Below are 18,122 nucleotides of genomic sequence, written 5' to 3'. Positions count from 1 at the left end.
GTTAAAACCGCATTCATCCCTGGATTTAAAAAGCATGAAGGAGCATCTTCTCTGGCAAAACCATGAAATCTAGGAGACAGTGGCAGAGCTAAAACGGAGTTCAAATGGGGGAGAAAATGTCAAATGTCGGCATAGTCGGATTAATCAAGGTGCAAAGAGTTAGCGTTTGCAGGCTGGCTCTCTCAAGTATGAAGTCAGATTTGGAGACAGACAGTGGATATGATTTATTTCCACCATTTCACACATTTTTTGTGACATCTGCGTTTAAACACTTTTCCATTAAAACAAAAATATTTATCTCTGTTGTTTTTTTTTTTTTTACTGAACTTTATGCCTGCAGTTATGGTTACAATGCAGTCTGATTTACAGAACTAGATACAGCTATTTCTCCTAAAACCTTTCCCGGTTCCGGGATATACCTCACAGCTGCTTCCAGGCGTCTAAAGAGCACAGCTGTATTTTCGCAGTGTCAGTGCTGCCAGATACTGCATATGTAGCGACGGGTGTCTGCAGAGGGAGGCAGTAAATAAGGGATGTGTAGAGAGTTTGTGGAGGCAGCCAAGCAGAGGAGATGGGACCACTCGTGCCTGCGCTGTACATCAGCAGCTGTCATGTTCCCCCCGTGGACACAACAAGAAGAGTCAAAGCATATGGGGGCAGGCAGTGAATCACAGCCAGCAGGGTCGCTGCACATCACAGCCCAAAACTGTTTTTCTTAATACACAGACCTCTTCCTAAAACTGTCTCTCAGATTGAGTAATTATCAAGCCAATAAAAAAAACCCGTAAAGAATGACTTCAGGTGATGCTCTGAGGTACACAGACTGGAAGAATGTCTAATGAGTGAAACTTGGCGGGTAATGCTTTGTTACTTGTAGCAGCCTTGCACAGTGTCTGAGTTCCAAGGCTTCATCCAAAGCAACATACTCCTGTCATTAGCTTGGATACAATAAAGAACACAGCCACTTCTGGTCCCAAGGATTTCAACAGTAGTAATGATCATGTTTTCTCCTGATAATTCCAGGTAATTAAGACTTGATCTTGTTGTAATTTTCGCTGTGGTTTCTAAAAGTAATATTAGTACGAGTTCTTTGCAGAGATCTGGGAATGTGGCTTCTTAAAAGAAGCCTGATAAGGCAAGAAACACGTGGCCTGGATCTAGACCTGCCCACATAGCAGACATTTTCGATCAATTGAAAAAAAAAGATCTTGAACAAATGTCCCTTATTTTTAACTTCCAAATTCTGTGTGAAATGTATGCACCACACAGTGGCCTCCTATATTTCCACAATGGGGCAGCCAGGGTCAATGAAAACACCGTGTGTGTTAGTATCCGTGTGTGTGTGCAGGACATATTTTGTGGACTATTGCGAATGAGGCCAACAGCTCCTCACAACTGTGCTTGTGTGGGAATGACATTGTCAGTTCAGACTGCAATGAAACAATATGGAAAAGGGCCTTTCTCACTGCAGACATTTGGACTTCTCATTGTAGGCAAAGCACAGGTGCTTTTTTTTTTTTTTATAACACTAACAATGGCTCTGTTGTATTCACGTGTTCAGTTGACTGAAAATTCCACCAGAAACGGGAGTGCCAGCTTCTGGCCTCGCCACAGTACGGTTCCACCCGCTGCTCAGCGGCAACAACCACTTTTTAGTAAGCGGAACGCCAGCACCGCCTGTACTTTGCTAGGCAGTAAAACAAGATCAAGAAATCACGCGAGAAATGTAAGATCACGTGAAAATCTGTACAGTTGTGGATGTATAAAGAGAACAGAAAACAAATACTTTTACTTTTTCCCTGGACTTGATGGTGAATCGATTATTTTCCCGTGATTTTTCCTTGATTTTTGTGCTTCAATTATGGGGAAGTAGGCTATGTCGTTGAATGTGTGCTTGGTCAGGGTGTTTTACATTGAAAAGTCACTGGATGCTCTATGCCTTTCCTATGTCTGACTTCCCGCTTCGCTCTGGGCAACTTGGCGCGGCTTCCGTCAAAAACAGATTTGGCGTCTATCTTTCGCGGCCGGAGAGTTTCTGGGATTATTCTGAGACGTGCTGCGATGCACCTCGTGGAATCACAACCATTGACTGGAATGGCCGCAATAAGCTCCAGCAGCTGCGTCGCTGCTGAAACGCTGTGCTCCCGTGTCTGGTAGAATTTCCCCTTGAGAGTGACAAAGAGCATGCATGCACGATACCAGGGTCCTGCAATCAAAGCAGTTAAATGGAATTCAGCCATCATTAATTTAGTTATTTACAACTGTGCTTTTCCTACTGTGCCAAGTCATAAAGTCTTCAATTATCAGCCAAAGAAACATGAGCAGTCAGACAATCATATACTGTAAGTTTTTAAAGTAAAGTTTTAAAGTTATTACTACGAAAACATCCATTGGTCTGTTCATCTGACTGTTTCTTGCCCTGTTGTTGAAGTCTTGTAGTCATGTTCTCTCTAACCTCAGTGTTTATTTTGGTGAGTACAACTGATGATTACAAATCATAACCAAATGACGGCCTAAACTGCAATGAAATTTTAACAATGAGAATCTCTCACACCACCGCCTCCTACATGCTCACAGAAATGTTGAAGCCTAGAGCAGACACACAGGAGGGCATTTTCTTTAAGTTGCCACAGCAAATATAGAGTATTGTCAGTCCTGAGGATGTAGGCTGATGCTCAGGGCCTCCTGCAGTGTATCAGTGATATACAGACATGTCCTGTAGGGCATGTTACTATACCTATATGTCCCAGCTTTAATCCTTCTACACCCCCTCCCCTGTGACTGCAAGAAAAGGCTGTTACGTAAAATAAGTGAAGTTGCAAACCATTGTGTGATGAACAGGAATGTCAGCAGAGATATTGTGTGTACTTATAGAACATAAAGCTCATTGCTTTCTGACGTGGGAAGGAAATTGATGTAAAAAAAAAAGAAAAATGGAGGCAGGGTAGTTGACAGCCAATGAGAGGAAGAGTGAGGAGGGCAGAGAAAATGGATGAGATCTCAAGACTATAGAAGATAAGGTCTCTAGCTGCCTCTGCTAACACAATTGATGGGAGCAGGGAGACGACATGTCTGCTCTGTTTTTGCCCCTCGTGCCCTTGCTTTGCTGTTTCTATGTGCTGTTTTTTTTTCTCTGCAGCTTGGACAAGGTGATAAAACACACCCGTACACACACACACACACACACATTTCAGTCTGTATTCTCGAGGGGGGAACTATATCACAAAGATCACTTGACAGTCCTGATGGAGCCCTAATAAACAGCTATTTTACACCATTGGCATTGTCTCATAGCAAATGGTAATGCTGCTACTGTGTGGCAGTGCAAATTGTGCCTGTGTCCTCAGACATATCTGTCTGTTACGATTTATTATTCAGAGGACATTGCAGAATTTGGTGGAAAATGAATCCACTGATGATTTCTCACGATAACCATGACATTGCGCTCACTTTACCCGAATCTCTACAGCTGAATGAAAAAAATATGAATCATGGAATACATTGAACACTATCCCCATATGTCTGTGCGCCTCCGCAGCAGCATCACGTCAAATCCAACCACACACACACACACACACGTCTGAGAGCTCATTGCACTGATCTGTTCAACACTTACATTCCACAGGAGCATCACTGACATACAAAACAAAAAAAGAGAGAAAGAATGAAGACGCTTGACATTTTGACAACAAATGTAAATCAGTAAAGTAGAAAACTAGCATGCCATGTTGGAACTTTTTTTCATTTACAAGTGAAAAGGGGGTTTGACTTTAATCAACATGAGGAAAAAGAAACTCCACTAGAGTTGGAGGGTATTATCAGTTTCATATGTTCTCTTTGCCTCAGAGTGGGGTGTGTGGGCTTTAGTAAAGTCTTCATTGTCTCAAAGTCCTTCCTTATTTCCAGCAAATTGTTAGTCCAAGCAAAAAAAAGAAAAACAAAAGACATAAAATAGAAATGTACTCGAGAGGAGTGACAACCAATGGGATTCTCTTCCTTGCCAAAAGTAGGTGTCCCTTCTCTTCCAAGTTGTGTTACTCTTTGGCAAAATGAATGGTGAGAGGAGGGATCAGAACAGAGCGGGGACACTGCTGGGATCTGTACAGAAGGTCTTGGAAGAGGGGGATGCTCTAAAGAGGTTGTAAAGTGAAAGGGAGGGAGGGGGAAGGTAGCAGGGGCATTTAAATCAGAGTCTTATCCCATCGGGCAGTGGGGCTCCTCTCCATTGGGTGCCTTCCCCCCAAGGCTAAGCGTCATACTTCTTCCCTGTTCTGTGAATGTGGTGGAACAGCGTCATGGAGAACGCCATGCCCAGGAGCTGTGGAGGAGAGGAGAAGGAGATGGTGAATTTGTGTCTGCATGTGTATATGTTTGCTTCTGTATGATATATGTGTGCATGTGTGTCTCTGTGTGGTCTTTTTGATGTTGATGCCTTCGGCTGCAATAAGTTTTGATGTACTGTAATTCCAGTTGTGAAGCACAAGCACATTTTCGTTCACTCTTTTTCCTCAGATGGCCTTCAAACGAGAGCTCTGGAATTTTTGTGATGGGAAAAAATGTACAGCGTGCACAAGCATTAAGTAAATGAAGTAAATTGTGATGCCACTGAATCAAAGTAGCCAGCTATCTCTTTGAAGTTTCCATTACCCCTGATACTTCAACATCAAACACAGTCACAAGACTGATCCTAAAACCATTATCTGGCAAAGTTCGGATGGCAGGGATACTGCAAAGTACTGTGCTGCATAGTCTTTACTAAAAAGGCAATGTGGACTTCCTACAAACAGCCTCCACTGAAGATTCCTACGGGATGCGATTAGCCTGGGAAAGCAGCTGATTCCCTTCCTTTAGTTTCAGTTAAAGCCTAATTCGTAGGGCTGCTTCAGAGAAAATGATACCTTAAGCCGCTGTCAATCAAAACATCAAGTGCCATTTGAGGTAAACAGGCAGCTAAGACGGAGTTAGGACCAATGAAAAACCACCACAGTTATTTACATATTGCTCTAACATTCAGAGAGCGTCTGTGTCATTCAGTCTGAGAGAAACAGCATGACAGCTGCTCCTACTCTTCAAAGCTCCATCATCTGTCCTTGCTTAAGAATATATAAATACTGCTGAGATTTCTGGATCCATTGTGGATAAAATTATACATATAGGCCGTTACCAAAGTCTGTCATATATGCTGCTAGACTAAATCATTCATAAGCTAGTTCCATGCTGCTGGCTATCATGTAATATTGCAGATTTGTGAGACATCAGCTTTTTATGATGCTCACCTCCATCATGTCCTCCAACTTTCCTCAAGGTCTGTTTTTCAACTTTCCTGCCTCTCACCTGACTCGTGTGTGTAGGAATGGAGAGAAATCATTAAATTTAATGTCAGCCGAGTCGGTGTTGAGGGGTTTTATTCTGCGCAAAGACTTTATCAGTCTCCAAACAGCGTCAATTCTAAATGTGAATACTGTGTGCGTTTGCAGAAGAATGAACAGACGGAGAAGAGATAGTGTCAGACAGAGAATAGAGAGTCTGGGAGTTAGAATAATGCATGTAGGCATGCAAGAAGAAGGATTTTGTCATGAATACACAGTGATCTGAAGTTGGCCGACATATAATGCTGACTTTCTCACAGTGCGACTGTGAACTTTAACAGAAGCTCAAGCACCATCTTCCCCAAACGACATTTGAAATGTGAGGAATGCTCTGAATGAACAATGGATTCATGGATAAGCAAACTGAAGTGCGACGGCAGGGGAAATAAAGCAAGAGGGCATGTTGAAAGCAAAATAAGTAAACAGGTAGAAGCAGAGTGCAGGGGATGATGCATTGTATGGACTGAAATTTTAAGTGCATTTCCATGCAAAGTCATGACGTCGCAAAAATGTTTTTACGTTTGGCTGATGTGGAAAAGCTGTTTCGAAAAAGAAAAAACAAAAACATAGTGCAACAACGACAAATGGAAACAGACTTAATAAATAAATCAAAATTAGTGATTTGGATGAGTCCAGAATGTTTATATTTGCATAACAGTAGTGGATGTAAAACACTTCAATTTGCATTTTCTTTTGCAGATTTGAGGAAAATTTGGTTAAATTCTGCTAAATTTGGATGGAGAGTTGACTATTTGAGGAGTGAGTGACATGTTTGTATAGTTTCTTAAAGGGATAGGTCAGATTTTTTAATCGATGGTACACCAACAACATTTGAAGCTAGGCAATGTACTGCTGTGGACAGGGGCAGCAGCTACACATATATTAAGACACCTAAAAAAACAAAACATTCAGTCTCCCTCCCTCTGCAAGATCTTCTACTGTATACTTTGGCTCATAAAGTGATCCTCTTGTCTTTCCGGTGAATGGCATTTTGTTGCTGTTATACTCACTCATTTTTATTTACTTGTATTTACTTATATTTATTCCATAAACCACAGAAAGTCTGACTCAAACAGCTGAAAAAATGTAGTTCCAAAGCAAAGGGCTGTCTGATGGCAAAGTAAAACGGAGAAAATACTCCTGATAAAGCGTTCACCTAAACTGATATTGATTTAGATTTTTTAAAGATGATTGAAAGTAAGTTTTACTGCAGCTGCTGCCCACTCCACAGCAGCTTCTGATCCCCACTCCCGTTGGCTTCTCCAAACCGGTGATGTACTAGTCCTCATCTACTGTAGGTGATACACTGACAATGGGTAAGTATACCTCATACAATACAACCACACTTCAAAACAGGTGAACTACCCCCTTTAAGGTTGCAAAGACAGCGGGTGAGCTGTCAATTTTTTGTCATGTGCTAGAGTAGGTGTTGAAGGAGTGCAATCAGGGGCAGGGTGGCCATCGGGACAACCAGGAAATCTCCCGGTTGTCCCGAATAAACTCAAGTGAACCGGCTGGCAGACTGCCCTGCGCAGCCGTGTGATGTTCATGACCGGCCCATTGAGTTAAAACTCTTCAGAATCAAGCACGTTCCTGTGAAAATCTCAGAATTCTCCATAAACTGTGGGTCCAGCCACTATATATAACTATTGTTGTGTCTCTATAACTCACTCATGGTTGTTACAGTGTCACACTCACTCTCATTAATCCAGCCTACTGATTTTTGTTTAGCCTCCTATCTGACGTTACATAACTTTCATGACCAAAAATATAAAATGGCAAATGATTGAATTTGTTTTTTGGTCATAAATTAATGTAGAATGGTCGGAGCAAAGCCTCATGGGAAATTGGAACTGCGTATCCAATGAATGAATGGGGATGAAAGAGCAGCTGCCAGACAGAGAGAAAGGGGCAAGGTTGGAGTAGTGGATTTTCTAACAGTGGAAAAGGAATCGGATTTGCGCATTTGATTTGCTCAGTTACACCTGATGGAGGGTAAGAAGAGAAAGGAGTAAGGAGGGGCTGAAAAGGCCAGAATGAAGAAGAAGCAGATGCTGTAGGAGAGTGCATCAAAATGGTCAAAAATATGGATTTATACCAAAACAACCAGGCGTCAACTAGTGGTGCAGGTGAGTTGACGGTTAGCTCAAGCTTTGATATGGTTGCAAATTAGCAAAACATCCTCCTCAGTGGGGCGGTGTCGTCATATCACGGTCTGCACTGCGAGTTTTAAGCACACACACACACACACACACACACACACACACACACACACACACACACACACACACACACATACACTCACAGAGACACCCCCCCTGTCCTGGTGGAGGGGATGGGTTTGGCCCGTTGTGGGCCGGTGCAGTTAGAATTGTCCCGGTGGATTTTTGTGTCCCACTCCGCCCCTGAGTGCAATATAAAAGTTGCAAGGACAAATGTAGCCAAGAATGTTAGGTAGGTGCAATGAAAGATTACATGGACCTGAGAAATAAGTGCAGTGCAGATAGCGACTGTATTGTTAAAATGTTGATCCAGGGACAGAGCAGAGTGTTTCGATTGAACTCAAAGTAAGTTTTAGACAAGGCGTGATTGCATAAAAAGTCAAGTGGGTGTCAAAGATTTGCTCAAGGCAGCATAAACTGAGGCAAAGACCTGTTCATTCATCCATGCATGCATCAATCTACTCGGAAATAGGAGGCCATCCGCATTACTCTGGACAGTTTGCCATTCTATTACAGGAGGGGCTACATGTACACAGGCACCCCTAAGCTGGCTGATTCTTAATCGAAATCCAGGACCTAAAAATGTTTCAATATTTCATGTTGAAGATACGATAGGCAAATCTCTATACTACTGGACAGGATATTTACATCAGGCGCTGCAAGAATAAGGCTTAAGAATCATGAAAGACCCTTAACACCCAGATAACTGCCTTTTCTCCCTTTTGAGGTCAAGAAGAAGATACATGAGGCCATCACTGAGAGGGTCAGGAAGAGTTTCTTCTCTTAGGCCACTAGGATTGTCCACAGTCTCAATCGCTTAGGCAGCACTAAGCCCAATGGTGCCTTGCACAACAGATAGTAGATATAGTCGAAGGGGAGGAGAATACCTGACATGTTAGGTTTTACACCTGTACGTTTAAAGCAATTCTTACCTTTCTGGCATTTTTACACTTTTCTTTTGTAATCTTAAAATGCTTCTTAGCGTACAGCACACTGAAATGTAAAAGAAATCCACCAGGTGTCGAAACTCATCAATAATCAATTCTCATATATTTCTGAGGGTAAAGGTAAGAATTGCTTGAAGTGGAAATGTACTGCAACGACACTTACTGTACAAAGAGGGATGCATGTAGAGCAGATTTTAGGACAAAAATAGAAGCAGTATCTTAGGTGGAATATCTATCACCCTTCTATACCTGGTCTTTATCTGCAACGCTATACCTGCTCCTCCATATTCAGTCCCTCCACTGTCCTATCTTCTGATGGCTACTTATATATGGCTATAGGCTGCTTTGCATAGAGCCATGTGGTTTTGATTCACCCAGACAGGCTAAGGGTGCAGAAGACAGTGACTTTATTATTTCAACATGAGTGGGTGCCCACTGTGTAGAGGCCAGTGGATGTACACATTTTGTTAAACATGTTGCCTGACAGGCAGACACAAACAAATGCATCCAGACACAAAGCAAAAAGAAGAAACAGAAAGAAAATAAATGGGAGAGAAGCAAAAAAAAAGTAGAGGGAAAGGAACAATCTATCAGCTACTAAGTCTCCTACCTGCACTACCAAAATGACCATGCCTATGGTTCCCAGCAGGTGCTTGTTGTCATCCAGCCATTCCTCCACTTTCTCAAAGCAGCCCTAGAATGGAACAAAAAGCTTGTAAGGATACCATCAAAGAAATGTGCATTTTCAGTGTGGCAGATGAACTATGTCACATCAGTTGCAGCCTTTTCAGTCACCTAGGAAAACCAAACCATCCAGTTCACGCTGTTCCACAAAAAAATGCATCTCTAACACATGAGATATACCCTCGGATGGATGGACTACCAGGTGAGGTGTTAAAACTAGTTAATTATCCATGAGTGATGCCTTTTATATGTACATGTATGGGCCTATGAACAGATGTGCGCACTAACTCTTAAATATATTCCCACCTGGGTTCATTCAGAGGTCGATGGCAAGAAGGTGAGGTGAGGGACTTAATGGTGGTTTCATCTGCAAAGTGGTGCCCCTTCTTGAGTGTTGGTGCAAAGACAGCAAGTGAGACTTAACTATATAGTGTGTGGCCGTCTTTGCTAGGCAGGATTACACCCCAGCTTGTAGTGCAATGCTTTCCCAATGGGCCCAGCTCAATGTCTGCCTCGTCTCATTTTGGCAATTATATTACATCTTTTAATCCCCTACTTTGGACCTGCTAACAAACCACATGCCAGACCCAAAGCAGATTAGGCTTGTAATGGGGAGAGATTGGTGTAATGTGCTACAAGCTTTTTGAAAATAAAATGGCTGTTGTTTCATGCATAATGGAAACAAATACAATTTCATCAGAATTGAGCCATCAGGCACAAACTTTAAAGCTACTTTGAACATACATAAAAGGTTTTTAGAAAAAAAAAATACTGAAAAACTGAATAACTGAACAATATTTATGATTTTCACGTCCCCTGTGAATCCTGTACTTATAACAGTCTGTGTGTCTTTTATGGATCTGGCTGATGATCCCACAAGACCCTGGCTACAAACCTGTCACAGAACCCCCCAGACTCCCAGAACAAAAGAGACGCAAAACAACTTCATACTCTTTATAGTCATTTTGTGTGTCTTTATGGCTGTTTAAAGTCTCCTTGTGGTCGTTTTGCATCGCTTTGTGGCCGTTTTACATCCCTTTGTAGTTCTTTAATTGACTTTCCAACAAGAAATGTTTACAGTCACTTCAAACATTTTTGCATTTACAGTAGAGCCAATGTGAACTCACCCTGTTCCAGAACATGTTTGTGGAGTTGTGCCCACAGTTCTGGTAATGCTCCTGGCAGCAGCGGTCAGGAACGACCTTCTCTTTCAGGGCCTCGTGCCAATCGGTGTATGCTATCACACCACAGCACTTCCACTATGAATGCAACACACACACACGATAAGTTGCGGTAAATGCTTCCTGTCAGTCCAGGCAGGCTTCAGACTAACTTTAATGCAACAAGGGTTGTAATTAGTCCCTATGCTTTAGATGACTGCAATAATGGAATGAAGCATACTTCAACAGCTAGTTTTGAATATTAATGTTGCATTAAAGCCACAGCCTAGCCAGGGAATACATTAGCTGGAATATTTCAGTAAAATTTAGCATTTCTGTGGTTTATGAGTGAATATTCATGCTTATGTTTCTAATATTTGATGTAATGCATGTTGGGAGCGCTGCCCACCTCTGCCTGGATGATGTTCCAGGCATTTCGCAGGCCTATGTTGTTTTCGGAGTTGTAGAGAGCCAGCCCATCCTTCAGATCCTGCTTGGCATTCTCACTCACCTGGAGACGAAAAGGACAACACATTCTTGAGTTGAACTGTTGAGTTATAGCATTAATTCAAGTCTTTATATTGGAGCAGGCAGTTGAAGCTTGAGTGTTAGTAAGGGTGCATTTATTGCTTTGCATTTCACCCTCATGTGTATGATAATGGTGGCAGTGAAGGGCTTTTTAGTGGGTTTTGTCATGAGGATAGAGTGTGATCAATTGTGGATTCCTTTTTTTGTGAACGGACTAGTCATGATGAAAAGGGTACGTAGACAGCTGACGGTTACTAGAATGTAAAGACAGAAAATACCAGTGGAAAGCGACAGCAGCTCAGTTACAGGTAGCCTTTTTTTTTCTTGTCATCTAAAAATAACCCTGCTACAGTGACTTGGACTTTTGCATGATGACAGCAGATCTGACACATCATGTGTCGCTTCGCTCCACACACAGCTTCAACATGCCCTTCAGCAAAACTAGCAAATAATTTTCCTCTTGACTGAACCTTAACAGTATGCTCAGGGTTGTGCCATGTCTGATGGAGATTAATATCTCATTGGTTGTGTTAATGAGATACAAAATCAGAGCTTTAGTTCTCCCACAGTTCGCTTTGCCTGTGGGAATTTGCTAACTGCCAGGACAGATTGAGAGGCGCTTCAGATATGGGATAATTATTACCGGAAAAATGACATGGACTGCCAGAACCACACTGTACATCTTCACAGGCAGTACGAGTTATATTGCGGTCAAAGGCACACACTTGCTTTAATAATAAGAGCTTAAGGCCTCAGACTTTTCCCGGGCAAAAAAAAAAAGCAACTGCACACAATGAGAGAAGCGGCATGTTGGCTGTTACCGCCTTACACAACAAGGTGCTTTCAGCTATTCTCCAATTTCTTTACTCAGAGAGGGAGGACTGGTCTTCAACTAGACATTGTTTGGAGGCTGCTCAGTAAATCCCTACATTTAAAAAAATAAAAGCAGGCTAAAAGAGAATGTCTAGCCTGCTTTTACAAAAGATATACAATTTTACTATCACTTGACTAATTACCTGTGTAGCTCAACAGAGACCTGCATTCTGTACACTGCGCTGTATATGAGAGACAGACCAAACCTTCCTTTGATCATACAGAAAATAGGATTAAGCTTTAAATAAAGTGGTTCAGCAATTTATTGGTGGGAAGAAAAGCCCTCAAACCCCTGTTTTCTGAGCTGAAAGGCATGAGAAAACGTATTTTCTGAATTAAATAGAAAAGTCAAACAGATTTTTTTTTACTGAGTAATTAAAGTTTCCCTGGCAATAAAATGCATGAGTAATCATTAATCATGCAAAACCCATTTAAAACATCATATAAAACCTTTGAAATAAGATTAGTATCATTTCAAATCCCATTCTTCTTTCTCGCTCTGTTACTTTGCTGATGCAGAGGAGCGCATCTGTGTATTGCACCCCCGGCTGCAGGCCCTACCATATCTGTCCTTGTGCAGGAAAATGAGATGAAGAGCAGCATCATCAATCTATGCCTCGTACTTTCTTTCTATCCTTTGTGTTCTCCTCTCCATCTAGAATATGTGTGATGCTGCTCACTCATTACTCTCTCCTCGTGCTAACACAGTCACTCGAGACCAAATGGGGGTGGGGGAGTTTGGGCCTACTACTACAATAAAAATCATCTCTCTGAATCGCCAATAAGTCTTTGCTTTTCATGTGTGGAAGTCTTTGCAACAGCCTGAAATTAAACTTAATGATCCAGATTTACAGCTAACGAGAGGCAGACAAATGACTGCAGAACAAACAGGGATTTGATCATGCAACACTCTGACCCATTTTCTTCTCGCAAAGAAGAAGATACAAACACATTCTCTGTTGTATTAAGCTATTTTTTGATGGGGAAAACTAACTTCTTGAATGAGCGTGCTACTGGTGCTGGAAATTGTTCACAAAAACCAGTCCAATACTATACTTTGGCAACATCTTACTCCTGGGAACTTTACTCCTAAAGTTGCCACAGGGCATCAGTGCCATTTATCAGATGTGGCATATTGACAAAAACCCTGAAACGCGGCTAATATTTTTCATTACATAGATAAGCTTGTGGTTTTTTCTCTGGGCTGACCGAGTCCACGTTCAGCACTACAGGACAGCACATTCATCACAGAAATCCAAAGAGTTCAGGTCAGCCTGCCTGGGTGAACACACAAGAGTCATCCAAAAGGAGAAAACAGAGGGAGACGTGCAGATATAAAGGTTGACAGGGCGGACTGAGGAATAGGCTTTCTGTCCAAACTGGTGTGTGTTTTCTGTCACCGCGCACAAAAGCAGAGAACAGAGACCGGATGGTGGATTGTCTAATAAACACCTGTCTGGCTGTCCCTTGAGGCGCTACTATAATACAATAAAGGCAACCAAGTAATGAAATGACCAAGTGGTAAGTTATTAAACCCATTCGTTATTACATTTTAGTTAAGTTTCATTTATGCTTTAAATAATACTAATTTCAATTCTACAAATATCTCACAAGCATATTTTTTGGTTTTATCCCACAGTTACAGAGGCGTTAATAATATAATTCTAGTACAATGACTCCCTGCTGTCAGAATCTGGTCTCAAATCTGGTGACAAGTGAACACCTGGGGGACCAGGTACACCGGGACTTGTCACCGTGCAGACATGGAGCCACACTGCTTACAACCAGTGCATAGCCATGAACTGCTCCCATTTTCAAAAATGTGAAAGACCTGATCTTGCACTGCAATTTCCCAGCTTGGGATCAATAAAGTTCTCTTCTATTTTATTCTATTCTATCTTTTCACTGGTGTTTCAATGTTTATTTTGCACCTTGAATCCAACTTTCCTGCACTGCAAAGGACATATTTGTGCCATGTAGGTGACACATTCTGCAATAGAAAAACAAGTGTAGAGTAGTTATTGTACCCTAGTGTTGATTCCCTTGTATTTTTTGGCATTAGTTTTGCCTTTTAAAGCGACTGACTAACAACTGGTGTCTCAGAAGGCAGTTTGAGTTCCTCACAAAACACCAAAAGTATTGCTTTCATACAGTAGGTGGTGTAATGGGCGTATAGAAGAGGAATTAGTGTATTGTGTGGGTTTTATTCACTTTTACCCAACTGCCATTTATCACTTTGAGCTATTACAACCTTCAAACAATGTTACAGTGTTTAATTCCAAATGAATCAAAGTCTCTGCAGTGCAATTTCAACAAAAAAAAAGAATATTAACAGACTGTGCAGGAGGTTTAGCAAACCTATTAACGCTCTGAAGAAGAAGCCAAAGAAATAAACACAAAGACACCCGTCTGTGAAATTATACAAATGGTACATTCGGTATGTGAAAAATATATAGCCAGATTAAGTTTTAGTAGTCTGAAGGTGGTGTAGAAGGTGTTCTCAGCAAACTGACAGGAGAACCTAGCATAGAACTAAACATGAGCCTGTCATACACAACTGAGGGAGGGAGAGCATTTATAAGTCAAAGAAAAAACACACACTTCTCACTTGTGTGGGAACTATACCATGGCTTTCAGGGGAGCTTCCTTTTATGTGGGTGGGGAAATGATTATACGTGAAAAGATCTGTACTGCACGTGCGTGTTGCAAAATGTCAGTAATTGTCTTACATTTTGGGATTTTTGGTGTGGTTTGTGTGTGATCTGATTGTTTGTTGTCTTCTATGTTTGAAAATGTACAATAAAACTGTAAATCTAAGTATTTGGAGTACAGCAACTTTAAGTGTGACACAATATGGCCAACTAAAGAGTGATGTTGTACTACATTTTATAGTTTATTAGCACAAATAAGACATGGATAGGTCAGAGTATTAAACAAAATAGTGAGGCTGCTTACAAGGGATTGAGTCCTTAATAACAGTTAAAGTTACCTATCACATAGGCCTACAGATAAGGATAATAATTACGACATGGAAGCATGAATCCTACATCATAATAGCCATATTTTACTCATGATCCATGATGATGTAAAATGAAAAATGCATGGCATATATAATACATTGTCAATACTTTAGAGAGCTCCCAAAACTTCCCAAAAAAAAGTCATGTTTTCAGGGGAGCTCATATCTTATTAAAAGGGAGCCAAGCTCCCCCTGGCTCCCCTGTACTTGTAGTTCGTACCCTGTTCTTGCAGCAAAACCAAGCAAGCTTTGAACAAAACACCAATGTGTTATCACCTTTTAAGTTGTTTACACATTCAGCAGATACAGAACAACATTATCGTTCATTCTGAGTCATGTTTCTGCCCATGTGGTCAATGTAAGTTCAATTTACACTCTGCTTTCAGCTTTGGTGTTTTTCTCCACCAACTCCTGAGAAAAATATCTAGCTCTTAAGTTGCTATATGCTGCACACTGTTCAGTAGCTAGTCCCTAAAGTTGTTTACCATTTAGTGCTGGGTATGTAGAGCTTTTTGGCTAAAATCAGCTTCTTGTTGTGGCCAGTAAAGATGTGGTGAGAGTGAACCAAAACAGTAACGTTGAAGACAGGAAAACCAAAACAATTAAATTAAAGAATTCTAACGGTCCTGTAGAGCTGAGGGAACTATATAATCTGTTGATAATTCTCTTCAGGTTTGTCACTAGGGGCAACACTTTTTCTGTAGTTATAATATCCAGTGTTGAAAAAATTAAACATACCCTAACACAACATACTAACTATCTGGATAACCAAAGAATTCTCATGATGGATCGTGTGAATCATGTGAAAAGCACATGTTTTGTATGAAAGTGGAAAATGGTGGAAAACTAGAAATGCAGAAATTTTCCATTAAAGCAGGTTTAAAAATCTGGCCTATTGTAAAACTTGAATGGTCAACATCCCGATGGTCTTTACTGTGAAAGAAAAGACTCTAGACATACCAAATGTAGACTTTGCAGGACTACTCTTTGAATTTCTATCCCGTTTTCCTCCCTCTGATCTCGTCTTCAGTCTTTAAACATGACTCATTCTATGAAGTCTTAAATAGCTACACATTTCAGAACAAATTGTCACTTATTTTACTGTTTCTTCAAGTGAAAGCAAGCTGTATTGTCAGATCACAGATCACAGAGACTGTGTTGGCTTACCCCCAGTCAGCTGTACAGTAGTACCGAAAAAGAGTGCTACCTCAAAAGCAAAAGTGACAGTCACACCCCGTCTTTGGTCATTAGCTGTACACTTGTGAAGGATAAACTCATGTGAACCCACAACACCCTCCTTTTTCACATCTAATTTGTTCACGCCAAGGTACCCTTCTTGCAAAGTGTTCAGTGCTCTTAAACTCTGCTCCACAATCATTCTTGCATCACGTGTATCTTTTCAGGGCACACTGGCTCTAATCACATCCTGTGACTCCTGAGGACCCTTTCCGAAGCTAACAATATTTTACTTTTGCTTTCATTGCTCAGCTCTGGACAAATGTGTTAACTAACTGCCTGGATAGTGTTATAAATGATGTGGAGAGAAACAGCATCACAGCCAGAGGTCCGCAACAGCAAATCATTAAAAAGGATACTTAATTCCCTCACTTGCTCTGCAAGCCTTTGCTGAGTAGCCTAAGGCCAGGGCACTCGACAGAGCGAGGGGAAGACCCCTACTACTTCTCTGTAATTGGTATGGGAAAAAAATGAAGCAGTGCCAGGGATGGAACATAATTCTGTGCGTAAACTAATGAAACACCTAACTAGATGTGTGCGCTGGTTTGTTGGTTTGTTGATGATGAGAAATCATGGATGTGGCCCTCCCTGCTCCCTGAACTAGTCTTTTATGTGACCATCCTCCTACATGGCACCATTAGCTGTGTTTTAAGCAAAACATTTTAAGCAAACTTTTGAAATGTTACAAAAAAATAAATCTTTAGGGGCATTTCCATTAACTGGTTTAGAGCAGATCAACTAGGCTAGAGCATAGTTACATTAGATGTTGGTGCTTATAAGCTACACATGGCTGTAATCCTCCAGTAAAAGGACTAGGAGAGGTAGTTTAGAGGAAGCGCAACAAATCGAACCCACCTTCCAGTCTTCAGGAATTTGGTTTAATTGTGCACATTCAAATTCTTTTTTTACTGTCAGTTAGTATCTGCCATGTTTCATGTCCAGAGATGAAGACATCCTTTGGAAATATACGGGAAAATGCTGACAGCAGAAACCACATTCATGTGTATTTCTATATCCCATTTAGCACATCTACTTTTTCTCAAGAAAGGTAAAAACCACCTCAAGCAAGCATAAACATGTTTTTTGTGTGCGGTTGAAGACGTTTTACTGAATATTGCCACTTCCATTCAGCTTTTCTAATGCTTTCAAAATGTGCCTAAAAGTATGTGAATAGAAACGTGGCTAGTGCCTTTCTCCTGACTGCCTTTCTAAAATTGAACAGGGACACCTTACCACATGTTTTTCACATTTGTCCTCTTTTGATGCTCTCAGCAGCTATACTGTACTGTTCTTCTTCCCCTTTCCTCTAACACCTCCCCTCCCTAATACATTCATATTCCTTCCCTTCCCTGTCTTAGATATCTCACCTCTCTTTTTGTCCACCTGTTTTCACTACATATCCCCGACCCCCCCTGTATTTCTCCTTTCACCCTACAACACATTACTCATGTGATTCCCCTCTCTGCTTGCCAGGTTCTGCTTCCTCAGTCTAAGCTAGTAAACCTTCCTTGGTGTTCGGCTCGGCACGCGCTGGGTCGAGGGAGGCACAATGAGGTCACAGCTTTAAAGACGGATGGCTGTAATCTGGTTTGTGGCCTAGCCATCTGCTGTAGTCAGCTGGTTGCTAACTGCAGGGCCAGCCTTTATTACGTATACTACCGCCTCTACATGGCATTTCATCAGAGAGCTTAATACCTTAATACCTGTGCTGCGGATGGAAAGAGGGGGTACCTCCACATAAGCCATACCTGGAGGCGAGACAGCTTGGGTGAGTAAGAACAGAAAGAAGTTCCCCATTAAGAAGAAAGAGCAGAACCTCTTAAGCAGGATTAAACTCTGGTGCAAATGCAGAAATAAGGAGTGCGAAGAGGGGCAGTTTGACTTAATGAAAACAGTGAAAAAACTGTTGTTCCTCCTGCAAAACCAGACACTATATGTTCATTTCTTCCTCACATCTCGTCTACAGCTTGTCACCGGAAGGATCACAGTTTGCAGAGGCATCACTCATGACTTAAAGATGACCTATTTGAAGGACTAAAATATCTGTTTTGCGGGCCGCTGACGATACACATTCAAAAGCAGCC

General features: G+C 41.4%; 1 protein-coding gene across 2 annotated transcripts in view; it reads right to left on the bottom strand.

Annotated features, from left to right (window-relative positions):
* Nucleotides 1-303: 303 nt before the first annotated feature.
* The window catches only part of tspan9a (tetraspanin 9a), a 154,940-nt gene continuing 137,121 nt past the window's right edge, over nucleotides 304-18,122 (bottom strand). For both annotated transcript variants that reach the window (XM_083917118.1, XM_083917117.1), the window contains 4 exons: nucleotides 10,792-10,893; nucleotides 10,350-10,481; nucleotides 9,149-9,232; nucleotides 304-4,318 (listed from right to left, as the gene is read on the bottom strand). In XM_083917118.1, coding sequence (XP_083773244.1) covers nucleotides 4,247-4,318; nucleotides 9,149-9,232; nucleotides 10,350-10,481; nucleotides 10,792-10,893 — 390 coding nt within the window. In that variant the 3' untranslated portion in view covers nucleotides 304-4,246. The remainder of the gene's footprint in view (nucleotides 4,319-9,148; nucleotides 9,233-10,349; nucleotides 10,482-10,791; nucleotides 10,894-18,122) is intronic.

Source organism: Echiichthys vipera, assembly GCF_963691815.1.
Source record: "Echiichthys vipera genome assembly, chromosome: 7".
NCBI lineage: Eukaryota > Metazoa > Chordata > Actinopteri > Perciformes > Trachinidae > Echiichthys > Echiichthys vipera.
This window is presented reverse-complemented; position numbering and strand designations above follow the sequence as displayed.